The 20,121-nt window shown below is 45.7% G+C and overlaps 1 protein-coding gene across 2 annotated transcripts in view; it reads right to left on the bottom strand.

Moving 5' to 3' along the window:
* Positions 1-364: 364 nt before the first annotated feature.
* Positions 365-20,121, bottom strand: part of TNMD (tenomodulin) — a 37,020-nt gene continuing 17,263 nt past the window's right edge. The window contains exons 1-7 of one of the 2 annotated variants that reach the window (XM_083484809.1): positions 19,959-20,080; positions 19,660-19,794; positions 8,813-8,953; positions 6,848-6,949; positions 5,486-5,639; positions 4,740-4,933; positions 365-3,603 (exon numbers count right to left, since the gene is read on the bottom strand). In XM_083484809.1, the coding sequence (XP_083340935.1) occupies positions 3,394-3,603; positions 4,740-4,933; positions 5,486-5,639; positions 6,848-6,949; positions 8,813-8,953; positions 19,660-19,794; positions 19,959-20,006 (984 nt within the window). In that variant the 5' untranslated portion in view covers positions 20,007-20,080 and the 3' untranslated portion in view covers positions 365-3,393. Of the gene's footprint in view, positions 3,604-4,739; positions 4,934-5,485; positions 5,640-6,847; positions 6,950-8,812; positions 8,954-19,659; positions 19,795-19,958; positions 20,081-20,121 lie in introns of those variants that run through there. The other variant, XM_083484810.1, reaches the window with a different exon arrangement.

The following is a 20,121-nucleotide window of genomic DNA, read 5'->3' as shown; positions in this document are numbered from 1 at the left end:
TGGTGCCTCGCAAGACGAAAAGAATCCGTTCCGCGAGTCTCTTCGTCTTGCGGTTTTTTTGTCTTGTGAAGCAAGCCCATTAGCGGATTAGCGCTATTAGCGGCTTAGCGGATCAGCTGATAAGCGGCTTGGCGGCTTAGCGGATCAGCTGTTAAGTGGCTTAGCAGCTTAGGATCAGCTGATAAGCGGCTTGGGAAAAGGGGGGGGGGAGAAAAAAACCCGCAGGAACTCGCAAGACATTTTCGTCTTGCGAAGCAAGCCCATAGGAAATTCGTTTTGCGAAGCACCTCCAAAACGGAAAACCCTTTCCTCTAGCGGGTTTTCCGTCTTGCGAGGCATTCGTCTTGCGGGGCACCACTGTATGTTCCAATGACTGAAAACATTATGAAAGAGCTAGTTTGGCATGTCCCCACAGGAGCTAATTCCAGTTCACGTGTGTCCAGTTCACAGTTCAAACTCATCCAAAAGATCCTCAGCAACATTTCTTCAACATTCGGAATATTAGAAGCTGCTATGCTGAAGTGTAAGGTATACTCAAGAAGACCGAGAAAACATCAAACCACACACATGGTGGAATGTGAATGGCTTAATTGCCCCCCCTCCACCGACAATTATAGTCTTTAAGCTCAAAGGCCCAAATATTCTAAAGTGTAAGAGGAGATGAACTTGAAACTGAAGTTTCATTGGGAAACAAATTTACCGTAGTTTACCTGGCAGTTATGAGAACTACATTCAGGTACAGTTGAGAAATCTTGGACTAATTCGGTGAACTTTGTTAAACTGGACTAGTTCATTCCAAACTCTGGACTGTACTGCAATGAGGAACTTGTGGGAGGATTGAGCCAAAGCTATAATGTGGTTGGGCTTGCTTTGCTTCTGAAATTATATCTGAAGAGCTGTCACGTGGCACAAGCTTGTTTACTGCTGCCCCCAAAGGGCAGGACTCGAACCAGTGGATTCAAATGACAAGAAAGCGGAAGAACTTTTTGGCAACAAGAGTTGTTTGACAGTGAGACTGTGGTGGGCTTTCCTTCCCTGGAGCTTTTTAAGCAGAGTTTGGATGGCCATCTGTCAGGGACTATGTAGCTGTCATACCTGCATTCCAGGAATTGGACTAGATGACTCCTTGGGTGCTTCCCAACTCTCTAATGGTATGATTCTATAATTTAGATATAGACAAGAAATTTCTTTCAAAGGACTGCCCTCGTGTGGCTGTTTAGCAGGCTGCTAGAGTGGAAAATGGTTGTGCTTTCTCCTTCATGAAGCCACAGCATGGGACTCTAGCTAAGTGAGAGGCTGGGAAAACTGGAGTGGGTCTAATTAATTGTGATTGGTTTTTTACTTATTTATTTAAAAAAATACATTTATCTTTTCCTGTAAAATTTTGCAACCGGTCAGAAAAGAGTTCTGCTCTAGGGTTTGGGGCATCTAGCTGTGGCACCTTAGGGTGGCTTTGGCTGTGCTGCCCTAGCACAGTTACACCAGTCACTTTGGCAATCAGCTGGGAGAAGAGAGTTGGGACATGAATGTGTGCAGGGAAGTTACATAGGCTGTGCATCTACAAAGCTGCCTTCAGACGAGACAACTTTGCAGCCTAAGCAAAAGAAGTAGTCACTGGATTGGTTCAACCTGTTGCCAGTAAACACCGTACAGGATGCTGATTGGTATGTGTGCAAGAGGTTTCTGGTGGGCGGGGTTTCTGGTGTGGGAAGAGAAGAATGTTGGCCCCCGCACAGCAAAATAAAATAAAATAAAATAAAATAAAATAAGGGAAACAGCAATTCCAAAACTGAACCACTCCAAAGGCTCTGAAAAAACCTTCTTTGCTGAAGCACTCAGGGAAATGCGTAAATATCATCACTCTTCATCCAAAGCAACAGTCATTTACTATCTCCTACAGGAAATAGGAAATGATCATTTTCTCTGAACACAGAAATCTGCCTTATAGCAGGCTCTGATTATCTGCCCACTCCAGGGATGGGGAGCCTGCAGCTCTCCAGATGTTGTTGGGACTCCATCTCCCATTATGCTCGCCCATGGAGGCCAGGCCACCTGGGACTGAAGGGAGCTGGAGTGCAGTAACATATGGAAGGCAACAGGTTCCTTAACCTGGTCTACTCACTGGATCCCCAGAATGTTGGGCAGAATCAGTTTGTCTCCAACTCAATCCTACTCAGAGTAAACCCACTGAAATTAGTGGCACTACGTTAACCTAAGTTAACATGAGTAGAACTGACATCAGATACAACCCAGAGTCCTGCTATGTGATTATATATATTTTAGAAAGCTGGATGTGGCAAGAACAGTTACATAGCTCCAAGGATGGTGATTATACGGTAGACCCACAATTTACGCACATTTAATTTGTGCGCATTCAGCTTTATGCAATTTTTTTTAAAAAAAATACAATGCAAAGGGGGCGGGCATCTGGGGGTGGCGTGTGTGTGTGTGGAAACCTTGGCAATCCCACCCACCATTGCACCCAATGGGTCTTGACCAGGGCTCAGCAAACTTTTTCAGCAGTGGGCTGGTCCACTGTCCCTCAGACCTTGTGGGGGGGCTGGACTATATTTTGAAAAATATAGTCCATTTAATTTAATAAATGAATGAATGAATTCCTATGCCCCACAAATAACCCAGATTTTAAATAAAAGCACACATTCTACTCATGTAAAAACACCAAGCAGGCCCGACAAATAACCCAGAGGTGCATTTTAAATAAAAGGGCACATTCTACTCATGTAAAAACACGCCTTGGTTTGCCTACCCATGGTCTTGACTATTTTAAATTTTGGCTTTATGCACTAACCCCCATGTAAGCTGCAGGTCTGCTTTACTGGAAACAAACTGGCGACAATACATTTTCAGAAGTACTTCAATAAATGGGTTTCTTAACACATTTTGAAGCCCCCCCCCCACATCCACACACACACACACACACCACACTAGCTACCCAAGTTGCTCCTTGATGTCCGAGCAGCAAAGTTGGGACATTTTGTGGTGGCCTTTTGATGATGGGCATTACCAATCCCCACTGGTCTCAGGGTGACTGTCTCAGAGGTGCCTACTGAACTGCAGTAATAGCAACTAGAGCAGTGTTTCCCAAACTCCCCCCACCCCCATGAACAACTTTGAAAATTATTGTGGACGCCCTAATCATTCTTCTGCCTGTTTCAGCCATTGTGTTGCATGATGCAAATGCTGTATGATTTTTAGTTGTATTTTTACAGTCATGCCATGGACTACCTGGATGAAGCTCTTGGACAATAGTTTGGGGACCCCTGAACTAGATAGAGTGTTGGTAGTACACAAGTGCACCCCATAGGGAATTCCCTGGGTGGCGCTTGGACACTGCAGTATATCAGGAGTTATCTTTTGGGGGGCTGGGTGTGCTTACACTCGCCCCAGCATCCGCGCTACCCACCAGTTGCATGGCATGATTACACGGCAGATGACCCTTCCTCCTTGGTAACAGTAAGGGTAGGGGTAATACCCTAGGAGAGGCTCACACACCCTCTGGCAGTATCGATGGGCACGGCGGCACTGGGCACAGCAGTATCCTCTCTCGTCCCACAGGGGATGGAACTCCAGTCCGTTCTCTGACTGAAAGGGAGGGCAAAAAGGAGGGCAAACAAGGAGGGCAAAAAGGCAGGAAATCAATCTCATTTGTACAGAAGGAAGAAAGGGCAGACATATCTGGGAAGGGGCCATCGTTAGTGATGGGCAAGTCTCTTAAATTCCGTGCCTCATTTCTCCAATCTTAAATTCAGTTTTATCGCATTTCCACATCTGTTTGCAATTTTTTTTTAAGGCCAAATGAAAACCCACCCCCAATACATACCACATTTTTACTGTTATTTTTGCCAACATATGCATTTTCATGCACACTTTACCCTAGTATATACATTTTTGTAGACATTATGTGGCTGGAGATTTGAATCGCAACATTTGAAGGGGTGCAAATTTCAGAGGAGGGCTGTGCTTTGGTTCAGAAAGTGCCACTATGCAGGTCTGCCTTTAAATGCAAATTGAGTTTAATTTCTCCTCCATCCCTAACCCATAGCATTTAATGCCTTGTTTCTGGTAAAGCAGAGTGCACAGAGACCTATGCTGTGTGGCTGTATATAAATTTAATAAGTCAATAGTCTAGCAACACCTGGGATAACACAGGTTCCCCATCCTTGAGTTGCTTCCTCAATGTTTCCTCCTCAAGAAGTTCAGTCCCAGAGCTCAGTGATGAAAATGGCTTGACCCCAAAGACTTATGTCAGGGATCACCAACAAGACCCATTGTGCTCACTAGTACCTCTTATGGCACTCTTGAATGGTCTCAATAAACACCCCCTCAAAAATCCACAACACACAAGGGACGGTTTGTCCTTCCTGCTCAGTTCCTGTTTGCACTGGCTCAGCCTCTCCTGTGTTGAACATGTCCTCATCATTGGATACAGGGATTAGAAACCCACCCTTCTTTCCATTCTGGACAGAAGAGAGCTGCAAAGAGCTTTCCTTCTGTGACCAAGCTTTTGTGGTGGCTAATATTGGTGCCTCTAAAAAAATAATGGTGATGAGATCACTGTGGTCCTGTCCCTTCCCTCTTCATTTAGATGTGGCAGCCATTTAGTGTTACTTCATACCACGTGTTCCCTAGGCAGCCATTTTGTGACCACTGCCCACAGCACTATCTTAAGATTCTAAATATGCCCATGAGCCTCAAAAGGTTGGCTGCTCCTGACTTACGTAATCATTCACAGGGAAATCCTCTTCTGTGAGCTGCCGGGCCTGACGTTTGGTACTTGGTCTTGCATCCTTAGCCAAGTGTTGCTCTTCCTTTTCCTCCTGATGTCTAGCCCAGTCTTGCTTGTCTCTCAGAATCGGATCCTCTTCCTCCTCCTCCTCCTGACCTTCATTTTCAAAGTCAAGAAGTTCTGGCTCTTAAGAGGCAGAGACAAACAAGTCACCATGAATTACTTTTCTGGTGGAAATTAAAGTGGTTTATGGCTTACCGCTGGAACCAGTTGTGTGCTAATTCATGCATAAGAGCACCTTGACAAACTGTCATTGGCAGATCGTACAGAACTGTGCTTAAATGACAACTTATGTGTCTGGATTTTTACTTTAAAAAATATATATATGGCGAACCTATTTTAATGCTTGTTCCAGATCAGAGAAAACCAGTGTCTGAACACCACCACTACAGGACTCTAGTATGCTGCAACCATAAGCTAGCTCTGTATTTCAGCAATGTCTCCTTTTCAAGTTGCAAAAGATTCTTCTCTCCCCCCCCCCCCCGGAACACACAGAAGCTGATAAGGAAACACAGGTGAGCTTTGCACAGGGTAAAAACATGACCAACCATACTGCAGTTGACGCCAGTATGTCTGAATTCAGTTTTACTCTGGGCCAAAGAAGGGTGTCTTTATCTGCACTGGTAGGCTGCAGGTTTGTCAACATGCTACAAAGAGGAGAAGAATAAGTGGCCTTACCTCTTAATAAAGTTGGGTGGATCCAGTACACAGTCACATTTTTGCAGAGCTCAAAGATCTTGGAACCTTTCAGGAAATCTTTATTTTCAATAGGCTTCTCCCCTGGAATCCAGACTACAGACTGCTCGAAATAGGTATCTGTAATTTCCTCATCCTGCGAAAATTTTTTAAAAAATGTCTTTTTCTTCATTTGTTAACCTAGAGGAACAATTTCATAGAGCTGTATTTCCCATACATTTCATATCCGGGGCACTATTATTTGGGACTAAAACTGGAGGCACACCTCACTCTTTACTAAAAAAAACAACCATCATATTGGTGTTTTCTTGATTTGTGTCCAAGATACTTCATTGGTATCCTCCTTGCAGCTTTGCAGGTAGCTTGGATAAAGTTGCCACTCTGTTCCGCCTTCCACTTTGCCCAGACATAAAGGGCGTGAGAGGAAGCTGCCTGACTGAAATGCATATCTATATCCCACAGTGGGCAACTAGATCCCTCCAGGAAACCTTATAAATCCAATGTTTCCTACTTGGAGGCCTCATTATTCCCATCACGGCTAAAAATGTAGCCTCTCTCCTAAAAGGAGGGCTTCTTTAATACACCATTCGGAATCAAACTGGTCCCATGAAGAAGGTCCCAGATTCAGTCTTTGGAATCTTCTGAGAAGGCTAAGAAAGAACACTGCCTGAAACCCTGGAGAGATGCTGCCAATCAGGGACAACAAAAATAAGCTAGAATCAGGGGTGGCAAGGTTTACCTCACCTGGGCTGGGTCACTCCAACGGAGAGCCCTCCATGGGCCGGATTGCACATGCATGTGAGCGTGTGCATCAGCGATTTCTGGTGTCTGTGCAGACATGATTTCCGGCACCGTGGAAGCGAGTCGCCACGCTGCGCTGTGTCAGTTTAGTGCAGCATGTGGGGACTCACCGAGCGGGGGGCTCGGCTCAGGAGTGGCTCGATTAAACGCCCCCGTGGGCTGCTTGTGGCCCATGGGCCTTAGGTTGCCAACCCCTGAGTGAGATGGACCAATGCTCTGACTCAGTATAAGGCAGATTCCTCTGTTTCTATGCGTCTTAACTATTTTGACAAGCTGTGGAATTTGGGTTAAAATATTTCATTTAGCCCTTCAGTTCTGCCACTGGTTTAGCTGGACCAGTTTCATCTCTGGAACTAATTCCATCTGGACTGCTTTAGTTAGGCCCCTGTTTGGCATTTAACATATGCTGTGAGTATATCTGCCTGGTCTGTGAGAAATTTAAAAGCTAATGGGATTACTCTCGGTCTGTACTTTCCATGCTGTTATAAATCTCTGGCTGTCCTGGGTCTTATTTAATTCAGGGAGTTATTCATTTTTGCATACTTCCAGCTCCTCCATGTCCACGTTGGATGTTTCAGGAATCCCTTTAATCTGGTTTCGGATGAAGCACTTTGGGTCTCCCACAAAAAAGATGCCTGTTATTCCCTAGTGGAGCAGGAAAAAAAAGTCTGGTGAAGAGAACTAAATGCATAAAGTCCTGCAGTCATTGTATGGGTATAGTTTACACCATTTGATATTTCAATAAGGTGGGCGCTGGATTTTATTGATGGGGCCAAAAGTCTAGGCAGCATTTAAATACTGGCCATAGTATGTGGTTCTTTCCCTGCAATGAATATATAAAAAATAAAAGCAATATGAAACAAAGAATATTTTTATTGTGTGGTTTCTATTCTATGTTTTCAAAGGACAATAGCACATCCTGATGAGCACCTCCTTCCCCTGCTCCTGTCCCCCCCCCCCCTTTGCAAACTTTCATTGCATAATGGCTAAGATTCCTGAGCTAGAAGTCAGGAAGCCCTGGGTTCAAATCCCACTTATGCAGTAATCTCACTGATTGGTTTGTCTGACAATCAATCAGATCTAGTCTGCCTCCCTCTTGCAATACTCAACTACTTTACAGGCTTATAGTTCATGTGCAAAAGTTCAAGTTTTCCCAGTCTTGCAATGGTAAAGATGTGTCTCTAGAAAATACGTGAAGTGCTTTGGAAACTCCGAACGAGTACTCTATATAAATGCTTCGTTATTACTGCAAGTGGGACGTACAACAATGTGATATTTTAGTCTCAGCCTGGGGAGGCTGCATCCTTGTATACTGAAGGAAGGGGAATTTAACAAAAACCTCATGGCACACATCTCTACAAGCTCTTCTGGGCTTGATCAGGTCAATTCTCTCCCCCCCTCCCCAAGTTTCTCCCTCCTCCAATACCTCAACATTCTTTAGGTCCTAAAAGCTCATATGTGGTTGTCAGGCTTTTATTTTTATAAATCACACACTCTTGTATATGTACTTAATACAGAGTGATTCTCCACTCAGCGGCGTAGCGTGGGTTATCAGCACCCGGGGCAAGGCAAGTAATTTGCGCCCCCTAACCCGGGGCAAGGCAAGTAATTTGCGCCCCCTAACACCTAACCATGGTCATTAATACGCCAAGACGCGCGTCTTTGGGCGTCGCGGCGCAGCCTTCTCGGTCTCCCTCCCCGGCCCGGCTAGTCCCGACGCGGCTTCTTTCTGGCGCGGGGAGGGGGCGGCTCTGGGGCCAGTGCGTCGGGCGGCCTCCGGCGCGGGTGGGGGGGCCCCGTCGGGGCGGGTGGGCGGTCTTGGCGCGCAGGCACTAGAGCGCCGCCGATGGCGCGTTTGGCGGGCTGCGCGCGTCCAGACAGCGACCCGAGCCTGGGCAGCGTGGCGCTTGGTGCCGGAGCCTCCGCCCGCAGCGCCCCGTCGGGAGACCTGGCCAGAAGGAGCCTCGAGCCGGCTGTCGGACGCGGTTGAAGCAGCCAGGGCGGCATGGCAGGCGGCGGCGGCTCCTCGGCGACTCCACGCGGCCAGCCCAGCGCGCTGGCCGAGCCCCGCAGGCGAACGCTGCCCATCGGTGAGGAGACCGCGGCGAGCGCTGAGAGCCGCTGCCAGATACAGCCTGCGCCCGAGGCTCTTCGGCGACTCCGGAGGCAGCGAGCGCGCCCCCCCAGAAGTCGCGCCCGGTGCGGCTGGCACCCCTGGCACCCCCACGCTACGCCACTGTCTCCACTACCTTATTTTTGGTTGGGACTCAATTCATGTGAGTTCACTATCAGTATACCATAGTCGTTAAATCATAGGATGTTCATTGAACTGTTTATAACAATTGGCTTTCAGTGTGCAGACCCAGTGAGTTTTTTTAGAGGTGCATGTACACTTCAGGAATAACTCCACAATATGTCCCTAACGGATGCCGCAGAAAGTGAAAATGCCTCACTCGGTACACTGTTATGTTTGATCTACCACAATCGGGCAGAAATGACAGTACATACATTTTTGAAGTCATGTATTTCCAGAACCTCCTTGTTGCCCTTTCCAGTTTGAAAGATCTCTGTCCTGGTTAGAGGATCTATCTTCATCAATATCTTCTGCTTCTCTCCTTCGCTGAAAAATGTGTGCTCCATGTCATAGATCTGTAATGACAAAGTGAGGAGAGGGAGGAGAAATGCAGAGGGAGTAATGGCTGTGTTTCCCAAAGACCTAGGATGTCCTTTGCAAACAAGCGAACATTTCCTGCTAGCCAGCTTGCTAGTTTGGTTCTTGAAATATCTCTGCCAATGTAACCTGTTACAAGTCCTCACTTAGTCCTCAGTGTTCAGATATTCCAGGGCAGGCAGAGATACCCTGTTTATTTTTCCTTTGGATGAGAGAAAACTGGAGCCTTACGGTTAGGGTAAAGGTACCCTTGACCGTTAGGTCCAGTCGCGGACAACTCTGGGGTTGCATGTTCATCTTGCTCTATAGGCCGAGGGAGCCGGTGTTCGTCCGCAGACAGCTTCCGGGTCATGTGGCCAGCATGACTAAGCAGCTTCTGGCGAACCAGAGCAGCGCACAGAAACGCCATTTACCTTTCCACTGGAGCGGTACCTATTTATCTACTTGCACTGGTATGTTTTCGAACTGCTAGGTTGGCAGGAGCTGGGACCAAACAACGGGAGCTCACCCCGTCGCGGGGATTCAAACTGCTGACCTTCCAATCGGCAAGGATACCCCACTGCAAAAGAGGGCAGGGTTTCTGCACCTTTAATAGTTGTGTAGAAAAGGGAGTTTCAGCAGATGTGACTTCCTATGCAAGCTATACCTGCTGGGATTTTCTGCACAACTATTAAAGATGCTGGAACATAAGAAGGAACATAGGCCTTATACAAAGTCATTGGTCTATCTGCCTTAATGTTGTGTACAATGATTGGCAGTGGCTGTACAAGAATTTAGGCATGGGACATCCCAGCATTGCCAGGTATGACAAGGAGATTGAATTTGGTACTGATGCTCTGCCCTGCTTTCTTTTGCACTTGGGCATCTAGTTATATCTTTGCAACAACAGCAAAAGCAGCAACAATTCTCTTTACAAATATATGAGTAGGACACCAATGGGAGAATGGTGGATGCTTCTCCAAGGTCATAGTTCTTTTGCACTGCACCTTGGGGAAAAGACCTTGAGCCCATTGGGAGCAGGAGACAATAGCAGCTTTGGGAGATGGAAGGTTTAAATGAGGGAAACTGCATGCGGTAAAAGAGCCAAGACAACTTCTAAAGGCATGCTCAAAGAGGTAACTACGAATGGGCAGAATTCTCAATTTCAGTGTCAGTTTCTCATTTTTCCAGTCTTAAATTCTGTTATCCACATTTCTGCATCAATTTGTGGATTGGAAAAAAAAATCCTCAAGAAAAATTATCAGTGTTTTCTTATTTCTTCCAATATGGCACTTTTTGGGTATGAAGATTTGACCAATGTACACATCTTTGCAAGCCGTTTTCCTCAATATAATGCACAGTTGTATGTTGATTTTTAAAAGTATGCATTTTTGTACATATTGTTTGGTTGGAGAACTACAACACCAAATTCAGCATGTTGCTGATGTCGAAGGATAATTGTGGTTCAGTTTGCCTGTTGATTTGAAAAGTGCATTCAGGTGTGGACAAAGTTGAGTTTCTACCCCATCCGTACTGGCAACTACTGTTTCTCTCTCAGAAAGTGCCAAGCAGTCATCTCAGACACCAACCACGCAGGTGACTTGCCCGTTCATGTGGCAGGACCGTTACCACTGTAAGCATGAAGGTTCTCTCGTGGGAAACCAAAAGTTATTTTGGACAAAACCATAGCAATATTAACCTGAGCACATTAGGAAAATGGATTTTGCAGTATGGAAAGTTTAAGGTGAGGTCTTGGAAAGGAAGAACGTGCCAGGCATCCTCCAGGAACAAGCTGTGCTTCAGATTACTTGCAGTGGCATCTGAAGAAAATTTGGGAAAGGATCTTGAAATTCCAGTCTTTACACATGGAATGTTTTTTTTTAAAAGTGACTTTGGCAGTGTCCACATCTGAAGCTATTTCTTAAAGAGAGAGAGAGAGAGAGACCTCATGCAAAGTTCTAAATCAGAGGGTAGGATTAATGATGAGAAATGTCAAAGAGATTACAAGTCTCCTAAAATTGCTATTCCTCTGTAGTTAGCAAAAATCTCATTTATTATTTGTTTGTTGGTTTGTTAAATTTGCATTTTACCTTTTCAATAAATGTCCTCTTATAATAAGGTTCAGATGTTCTGGGAAAAAGGCCCTTGTGGTACCGTTTCATCTTTTTCCTACTCTATGCCACAGGAAATTCATTTATGGTGTTAGTTTCCTCTAGAGGAGAGGGAGAGGGAGAGGGAGAGAGAGAAAGAGAGAGAGAGAGAGAGAGAGAGAGAGGCTCTTGTGGTGTGTTTTTGTTTACAGATGTTCAGGTTGAGCAGGATTTACTGGAGTTGGTGGGGCATCACCACATCCATAATGGCACCTGACCTGCCTTTACCCATCTCCCAAATTTTCTTGGGTCTCATATTTCCTCAAACTGTTGCCTTCTGGCTCCCCTTGTGCTGAGCCTCCATGAAAAATCTGGTTTATTTTATCTATTTCACAAAAATTATACATCGCTTGATTGTAAAAAAACAAATCCTCAAGGCAGTTTACAAAAAGAATAAAAAAGTAAAATGCCCAGTCAAAAAAGTTCATAACGGATATTTAAGACATTCAAAAATCATTAAAATCAACGATAAGCTAAAAAACACACAACACAGAGTAAAACCCGCATCAACATTCTACATGTCTAGGTAGGCTTGCCTCAACAAAAATGTTTTTAGCAGGTGCTGAGAAGAGTATGGTAAAGTCTCTAATTCTCATTCTGGCAGGTGGGTGTTGTGACTCTTATTCCAGATACTTGGAATAGCTCATTGTTCGTTCTCATCAATTGATCAGGCGCCACCAAGTCTGCAAGCGAGAGCCACTTTGCATTTCAGAATGCTCTGATTCATAGCAGCTCTTTCCATTTATGATCGGTTGTTGTTCACCTTCCGCACAAATATTGGAGGGAGAACGAAGCTACGGGGTATTAGGTAGGACTCTGGGCTCAGTTGTCCTACTATACCTGCAGCCCTTTCAAGTCACTTATTCCAGAATTTGCCAAGCACGCCCCTGCTGTTGTTTGGGAGCCCTCCTGCTCGTTTTGCTGAGACATCTGCCCTCAGGCCCTACCTTTATGGTGCCACTGGCATCTTAAGTAAACTTGGAGTTAAAGATCAAAGGTCTGTGGTCTGTCAGCAGGCTAAGACGATGCTATGACAAACAGGGCAATGACAAACATGGGAGCTTTTGGCCCCCAAAAGAGAGTCCAGGGTCTTTTCCATAGCTGTCAACTTACAGATTTGAAAATAAGGGACCAGCAGCCTTGAAAATAAGAGATCAGCAGCCAAAATAAGGGATGAACAATTACTTTGATAAAATACATATTTTGATGCATACAAATTGCTTTAGATACCTATTAGGTCCATAAATTACCATATAGCATATATTCAACACAAAAAAACAGCAACAATTTGTTGTTGACAAAGCACAGCTGGACATATAAAGGGCCCCATTGCCTTCAGTAGCTTATTTAAGGGACATCATCAATAAGGGACAGCAATGGGACATGGCGCTGGGATAAGGGACTGTCCCGCCAAATAAGGGACGCTTGACAGCTATGGTCTTTTCATGTATGCTTGCTTGTTGAAACAAGGATGGAAGTTGTTTTCTTTTCAAGATGTTTTGCTTCTTGTCTTTATTTGGGTTTGCAAAAATTGGCATTGCATTAGAAATCCAGCCCTGGTGCAAGTTTGTTTATCCTGGAAGTTGCTTCGGATGGCTGGACGAATAGTTGTTTCCTGATATCACAGGGACAGAGGGGAGTGAGAGGAGAGAGGTGCGCTGTAGTTATTTAAAACACCTCATCCCTATGTATCTGTATGCATTTTAAAAATGCTGTAGGGTGTATAATTATTGGTGACATTATGCACATGTGGGATTGCTGATTAGTGCTGCTTAATGAAAGCTGCGGGGCTAGAATGCCATTGTGCCCGCCCACAACAATTAATTACATTGCTTGAGGAGGGGGAGGGTGGCGAAGTCTTAAAATGCTGCTCTTTTGTTAAGTTCTGCCTCTGTGGAAAGAATTCGGTTGAGTTAGGTGGCATTTGTTCAGCTTGTGTTTGTTTAATATCCTTTCCCAATAAATCCCAGCCCTGTCCTTTAAAAAAAAAGGGTTTCTTGTCTGTGTCTTAGTATTCTCTCCCACTCCCCACATTTTGGCGCTAAGGTTTATTTAGCACTGTGTCTGCTAGGCCTTCTGTGTGTCTTGTGAATACATTGTACAGTCTGCTACATTATTATGATTACAGTGGTACCTCGGGATACATACGCTTCAGGTTACAGACTCCGCTAACCCAGAAATAGTACCTCAGGTTAAGAACTTTGTTTCAGGATGAGAACAGAAATCGTGCTCCAGCGGCGCAGCAGCAGTGGGAGGCCCCATTAACTAAAGTGGTGCTTCAGGTTAAGAACAGTTTCAGGTTAAGAACAGACCTCCAGAATGAATTAAGTTCTTAGAACAGACCTCCAGAATGAATTAAGTTCTTAACCTGAGGTATCACTGTATAGCGCTTTTCTCACTGTTACTATTTCCGCTTGCTAAGCAGCCACCAACTAGCAAGCATGACTACAGCCTAGTTTCATAGCACATACTTTCATTATCTCATTATTTCTAATAATTGTTGTTTGTGGCATCATAGAACTGTAGAGTTGGAAGGGACACAAGGGTCATCTAGTCCAAACTCCTGCAATGCAGGAATCATTTGCCCAATGTGGGACTCAAACTCAGGACCCCGTGGAAACCGACAGAGGCATTTGCCACTGACTTCAAGTGGGACATGTGTGTTGTGTGAAATGCTTGCGCGCCGAGAGGCGGCAGCGAGGCAGCGCACGGCCGGGAAGAGGCGACAAAGGGACAGAGGGGGAGACAGAATGAGGGGGTTGGGGAATGAGCTTGAGGCAGAGCCTGAGGCGTGGCATTTCAGCCTCGGACTTGAGGACCTCACCGCCCATTCAGTCAGTCCCCGTGCGCTGAGGTAATCCCAGCAGGGCGTCTCAGCCTCGGACTTGAGGACCTCACCGCCCATTCAGTCAGTCCCCGTGCGCTGAGGTAATCCCAGCATGGCGTCTCAGCCTCGGACTTGAGGACCTCGCCGCCCATTCAGTCAGTCCCCGTGCGCTGAGGTAATCCCAGCATGGCGTCTCAGCCTCGGACTTGAGGACCTCGCCGCCCATTCAGTCAGTCCCCGTGCGCTGAGGTAAACCCAGCACAAAGTCCAGTCTCAGACTTTGCGCTGGGTTCTGAAATGGCTGTGCAGGCCAGATTTAGGATCCTGGTGGGCTGGATCTGCCCACAGACTGTAGTTTGAGGACCCCTGCCTTAAAGTATTACCTTTCTTTCTTTTGAAAAAATACAACACATGGGGCTACCCCTCTAAAAATTGGCAGTGTTAGCTCCCTCTACAGGGGTATATCCTCCAACATTTCTCCAATGAAAATAGGGACATCCTAAGGAAACGCAGGACCTTCTGGGTTCAAATCAGAAACTGGAATGGCTTCTCTAAATCAGGGACATCCCTGGAAAATAGAGACATTTGGAGGGTCTGGTGGGGGAGCCATGTCCCCAGATTTCATCCCCTGATGTCAAAAGGCAAGGAAGTTATGGCAGTTCTGGATTTGTGATGGAAACTAATGGGATTTCCGGAGATCTGTATTTTCTGGATTACAGTTCAGATTCAGGGCACGTTGGATTGGGTCCAGATCAGTCCGGAATGAATCAAGACCAATCTTGAGTTTAAAATCGGGGCCACGATTTGAATTGGTGTAGGGCATGCACAGCCCGGCTTTTTGCTATGTAAGAGGTTAATTTGATGGGGCCCTGCTGTCCTTGCCTCCTCTCTCCGCGTGGCAATAAAGGCTTGTTTGTGTGAGGTTTCATGTGAATGAAAGGGGGGGGGAATCATATAGCCTGGAATGTGTGATTGCAGGAGATACTTTATTCAGGTCTAGAGTTCCAAATGCCCCTAGCCTGGGCTGCAAGCCCATTACCTTGATGGAATAAAAAGATTGTAGGCAAAATTTGAGAATGTTTATGCAGGCTTGTTTATGCAAGCTTATTTCCCTGTTTCTGGATCCTGAAAGATCTTCCAGGATTAATCAGAAGCAGAAGACGACCCCCCCCCAAAAAAAAACAGCCTCTCTCTGTCAATTTGCAGCAGACCCTAATAACTGGGCTCTCAGCTGAGCTCTAATATGTATCTGCTGCGTGGCAAAAGACTTTGGGGCTTTGATGTGTCTGGAATGAAAATGTCTTCTGCAGACCTAGCTTCTGAATAGCAGCTATTTATTGGAAGCAGATGTAGGACAATGAAGAAAGCAGCGGGCGGGCTGGCAGAAGCCTCCATTAAGAGCATTGTCAGAGTTGGGCTGCTTGCGAGATTGTGGCTAGCAAAGAAACTTCACTTGCCATCTCCTTAAGTATTTAAAAGTAAAGGGTGTTATTGCAGACAACTCCCAATTAACACAAAGGTTATGTTCCAAGGCACCATTGAAAAAGATGTGGTGGAACAGGGGCTTGCTCCATCCACTCCGTGCATCAACCTGGTACAGTGGATGCTCGGGTTGCGAACATGATCCATGCGGGAGGCACGTTCACAACCTGCAACGTTCGCAACCTGCAGCGCCGCGTCTGCGCATGTGCAGGTTGTGATTTGGCACTTCTGCGCATGTGCAACTGCCGAAACCCGGAAGTAACCCATTCTGGTATTTCCGGGTTCTGGCACGTCCATAACCTGAAAAAACACAACCTGAAGCGTCTGTAACCCGAGGTATGGCTGTATTGCAGTACTTCCAGAAAAGGCCTGCAAACACCTTGCCGCACCCCTTTTTGTGACATTTGCGGGTCATTTCTGGGTTTGGCGCGATGCACGTGTGTGAGGTCAGACATGTATTGGACATGCCTAAAATGGTTGCTGCCAGTATACTAAAACAAAGGCATGCTACTTAAAGACCATTCTGGGATGCATCTGAGTGCGGGACCTGAGGATGACACTGTAAGTAACCAAACTTGGCTTATTGCAGTTACACTTGGCTTATTGCAGTCAACTCTCTACAGTGGTACCTCGGGTTAAGTGCTTAATTCGTTCCAGAGGTCCGTTCTTAACCTGAAACTGTTCTTAACCTGAAGCATCACATTAGCTAATGGGGCCTCCTGCTGCCGCCAGAGCACAATTTCTGTTCTCATCCTGAAGCAAAGTTCTTAACCCGAGGTAATATTTCTGGGTTAGCGGAGTCTGTAACCTGAAGCGTATGTAACCCGAGGTACCACTGTATTTGCAAGCCCAGTGAAGATAGGAAGTTGCTTTATGTCGAATTAGACAGCTGTCCAGCTCAGTACTGTCAACATTGGTCATATCTGCACCCTACATTTAAAGCACACGGCTTCTCACTAAGAATCCTGTCTTTTGCTAAGGCTGCTGGGACTTGTAGTTCTGCAAGGTATAAACCTCATTTCCCAGGATTATTTTGGGAAAAGCCACGTGCTTTCCATATATATGGTGTGGATGTGACTACTGACTCGCAGTTGGTCTCCAGGGTTTCAGGAAGAGGGTTAGAATCATAGAATCATAGAATCATAGAGTTGGAAGAGACCACAAGGGCCATCGAGTCCAACCCCCTGCCAAGCAGGAAACACCATCAGAGCACTCCTGACATATGGTTGTCAAGCCTCTGCTTAAAGACCTCCAAAGAAGGAGACTCTACCACACTCCTTGGCAGCAAATTCCACTGTCGAACAGCTCTTACTGTCAGGAAGATGGCCTGGAGATGGCCTGAAGATGGCAGTGTAGGAGTGTTCCCAAGTGGGCCAGTTCATCTTGAACTCTGTACATACCCTGTGACTGTGTGTGATTTGGCCTTGTGCTGAGTAATGAAACCTCTGTGTTTTTAGGATGACATGTCCATCTCAGCTTGGAGAAAGCATCGTCCCTCCAGCTGAAAGGAGAGTGGGCAGTCTGTGGGTGTGTGAAAAATAGCAGCCAGCAGTGTGAAGAAAGAGGGGTTGTATTTTGTAATGTTTGTTTTTATTTGCCAAACTAAAACACAAAATCGTAAGTTTCCAGTGTGCTGTCTTATCCAAAGTAAACCACAGCCAGGTAGTGCTGTTCTCGTTCTTATTGCTTAAGGAAGCAGGATAGCAATGGCTGGGAAGGTATATTTGAAGCCATAAGGGCCAGAAAGTTTTTCAAAAGACAAGACAGTGCAGACTTTTAGTATCATGCTGAATTAAGTGCCTACCAGAGAACAGAAATCCATAAAATTCTAGGTGACAGTTGTCTGACCCCTTTGTCAACATACTTAAGGGACACACTGAGGCTTGTGTGACTGTGGATTCTGCATCTTAACGTAATTTGGATTGCCAGGGTAAATTGAAACTGTCACTGGAGCTGTTGGGTGAATATTCCAGCCTTTGCAAAGCCTCTTTAGTACCACACTTTGACATTGTGAGCCCCACTATGTTCCTCAGAGGTCCAGAGAAATGGCAGAGAATCAACATGGTTGGCAAAGATGCAGTTCCTGAGGAATAATAATGTGATAGTAGGTGGTGGCCTTTTGACATGCCCAGGAGCTTGAGCATATGTTGTCCAATTCAAAGTACTGGTATTGACCTATAAATCCTTAAACGGCTCAGGACCGCAGTACCTCAAGGACCGCCTCTTTCCATATGAACCTACCCGGACCCTGTGGCCCTTCTTCATGTGCCCCCTCCATGAGAGTTCTGGAGGGTGGCAACATGAGAACGGGCCTTTTCTGTGGTGGCTCCCCATTTTTGGAATGCTTTCCCCAGGGAGGCTCACCAAGCACCTTCATTAGATATCTTTAGGTACTTTCTCTTCTCCCAGGCCTTTGGCTGGTTAGCATTCTATGTCGTTTTAAATGTGTTTTGTGGGAGTGGAGGGGGGCTTATTGGTGTGTTTTTGCTTGTATTATGTCTTTTGTGTACTTATCTTGTATTTATATGTTGTGAACTGCCCTGTGATCTTTGGATGAAGGGCAGTCTACAAATTTTAAAAACAAATAACAAAGAAAGAAATCATTCATAGCAAAATTAAATGTACTAATGGCACCACCCACGTGTAAGAAGCTTGAGGAAACCTCAGCTTAGATTGCAGAAGGGTAATCCCTCCCACAAATGAGCAGAGTGCTAGGGCTCGGCTTGCAGCGTTCCCACAGGCATTCTGGATGGCCACTGTGAGAACAGGGGGCTGGACTAGAGGGGCCACTAGGCTAATCCAACAGGTTGTTTTTAGGTTTATGCTTTTATGCCTGTTGCTTAAAGGACCCCTGACCATTAGGTCCAGTCGTGGCCGACTCTGGGGTTGCAGCGCTCATCTCACTTTATTGGCCGAGGAAGCCGGCATACAGCTTCCGGGTCATGTGGCCAGCATGACTAAGCCGCTTCTGGCAAACCAGAGCAGTGCACGGAAACACTGTTTACCTTCCCGCTGGAGCGGTACCTATTTATCTACTTGCACTTTGACATGCTTTCGAACTGCTAGTTTGGCAGGAGCAGGGACCGAGCAACGGGAGCTCACCCTGTTGCAGGGATTCGAACCGCCGACCTTCTGATCGGCAAGCCCTAGGCTCTGTGGTTTAACCCACACCGCCACCCGCATCCCCTATGCCTGTTGCTTAGGGTTGTCATAATGCCAAAAGTGAAAATCCAGGCAAAGCATTTCTAAAGCATTATTATTTTTTAATTGCGCTGCTTGCCATATGTCCAGGTTTCCCCGGACATTTTTCTGATTCTGCAAAAACCCACCCAGATGCCTTTTTCAGAGCCCGATTCCCATACGTATGGCAGCCCTACCATTGCATTTGATGTCCAGGGAGACATGAGATATAGAGATACCATCCAACTAACACAACTAATAGTTCTTGATAATAAATTTATCCTCCATGCATTTGGCTAAACCTTTCACTTTGCCCCTCCACCCACACATCCCCTGATTTTCTCCCTCTTCAGGGTATGAATACACAACCCCCTAGTCACAAACCATGTAAGAATGCCAGTCCTATGATAGTATGGCATCAGATTATGGATGCTGTGTTTTTAAATAAAAGGGCTGCAACTCAGAAGCAAAGTACCCAGGTAAGGATGGAACAGACCACTGTCTGAAACCTCAGAAAGTTGCTGTCAGCCAACAGTACTGAACCAGATGGAGCGGTGGTCTGATTTGATATAGGAGAGCTTCCCATATAAGTGTATGAATGAGCTCTAGCCGCCCCGCCCAATGTCCTGCAAAATAGGTTAATAAAAGAAAATGCAATACAACAGGTTTCCCCCTTCCAGAGTCTTTTTTGGCTACTTAATGCTGCAGGCACGGAACAGCACAGAGTAATCAGCCACCCTCAAGATTTGGCTCCCTCTCCCTTAAAGTGGTGGCATAGTGGCTTTTCCACCAGTTTCTGGCAAGCTAATGGAAACAACATGAAAGCACTTATTCACAAATTTATTATGTGACCGCTACTATGAAGGAGATGGAATGCCTCTGTGGAAAGGATCCCATTATTAAAAAGCAAAGCAGGGTAAGCACTTAAAACTTTGCGTAAAATCTACTTGAATGGTCTGCGTCCTTAAAATAATAACAAAAGAGGATATTTAGAAATACTAGGTAGATTTTAAATAAGTAATAAAATAAAATAAATATTAAATTCAATGCACAGAATGCAACTTACTTTTTTAGGTGGTGGATTCCAAAAATAATAGACCCCAAGAAATGTCAGGATGACAGAGAGCACTAGGCTGCAAAGCAACACCCCACAGATCTTGTATCTTTTGCAGAGTTCTTTCGTAGCTTTAGGTGTTTGTGCCTAATAGATAGAAAAGAGGAAAGTTAGAGAAAAGTCAGTTGTCGAGGCAAGCTATAATGTGCTGGGCATGCATGCTTTGAAAGACAGAATGACAGATTTTAGCAAGTAATTGAAGGCATTCACTAACCCACCCTGTAAAAAGGATAACAAAGCAATCAACCTACATCTTGGACGTAGAATTCCTCAGAGATCTCCTGGGGATCTTTCGCCATGGTGTTTCCTCCCTCTGCGTGAAATTTCCTTCTGCATGCAGAGAGAGATGGAGAGACCTCTGGGGTTGAGGTGGAGCCACACGATGCTTTGCCTCACATGGGTGTGTCGGGGAGG

The sequence above is a fragment of the Podarcis liolepis genome (genome assembly GCF_965112155.1).
Source record: "Podarcis liolepis genome assembly, chromosome: Z".
Classification (NCBI taxonomy): Eukaryota; Metazoa; Chordata; class Lepidosauria; order Squamata; family Lacertidae; genus Podarcis; species Podarcis liolepis.
This window is presented reverse-complemented; position numbering and strand designations above follow the sequence as displayed.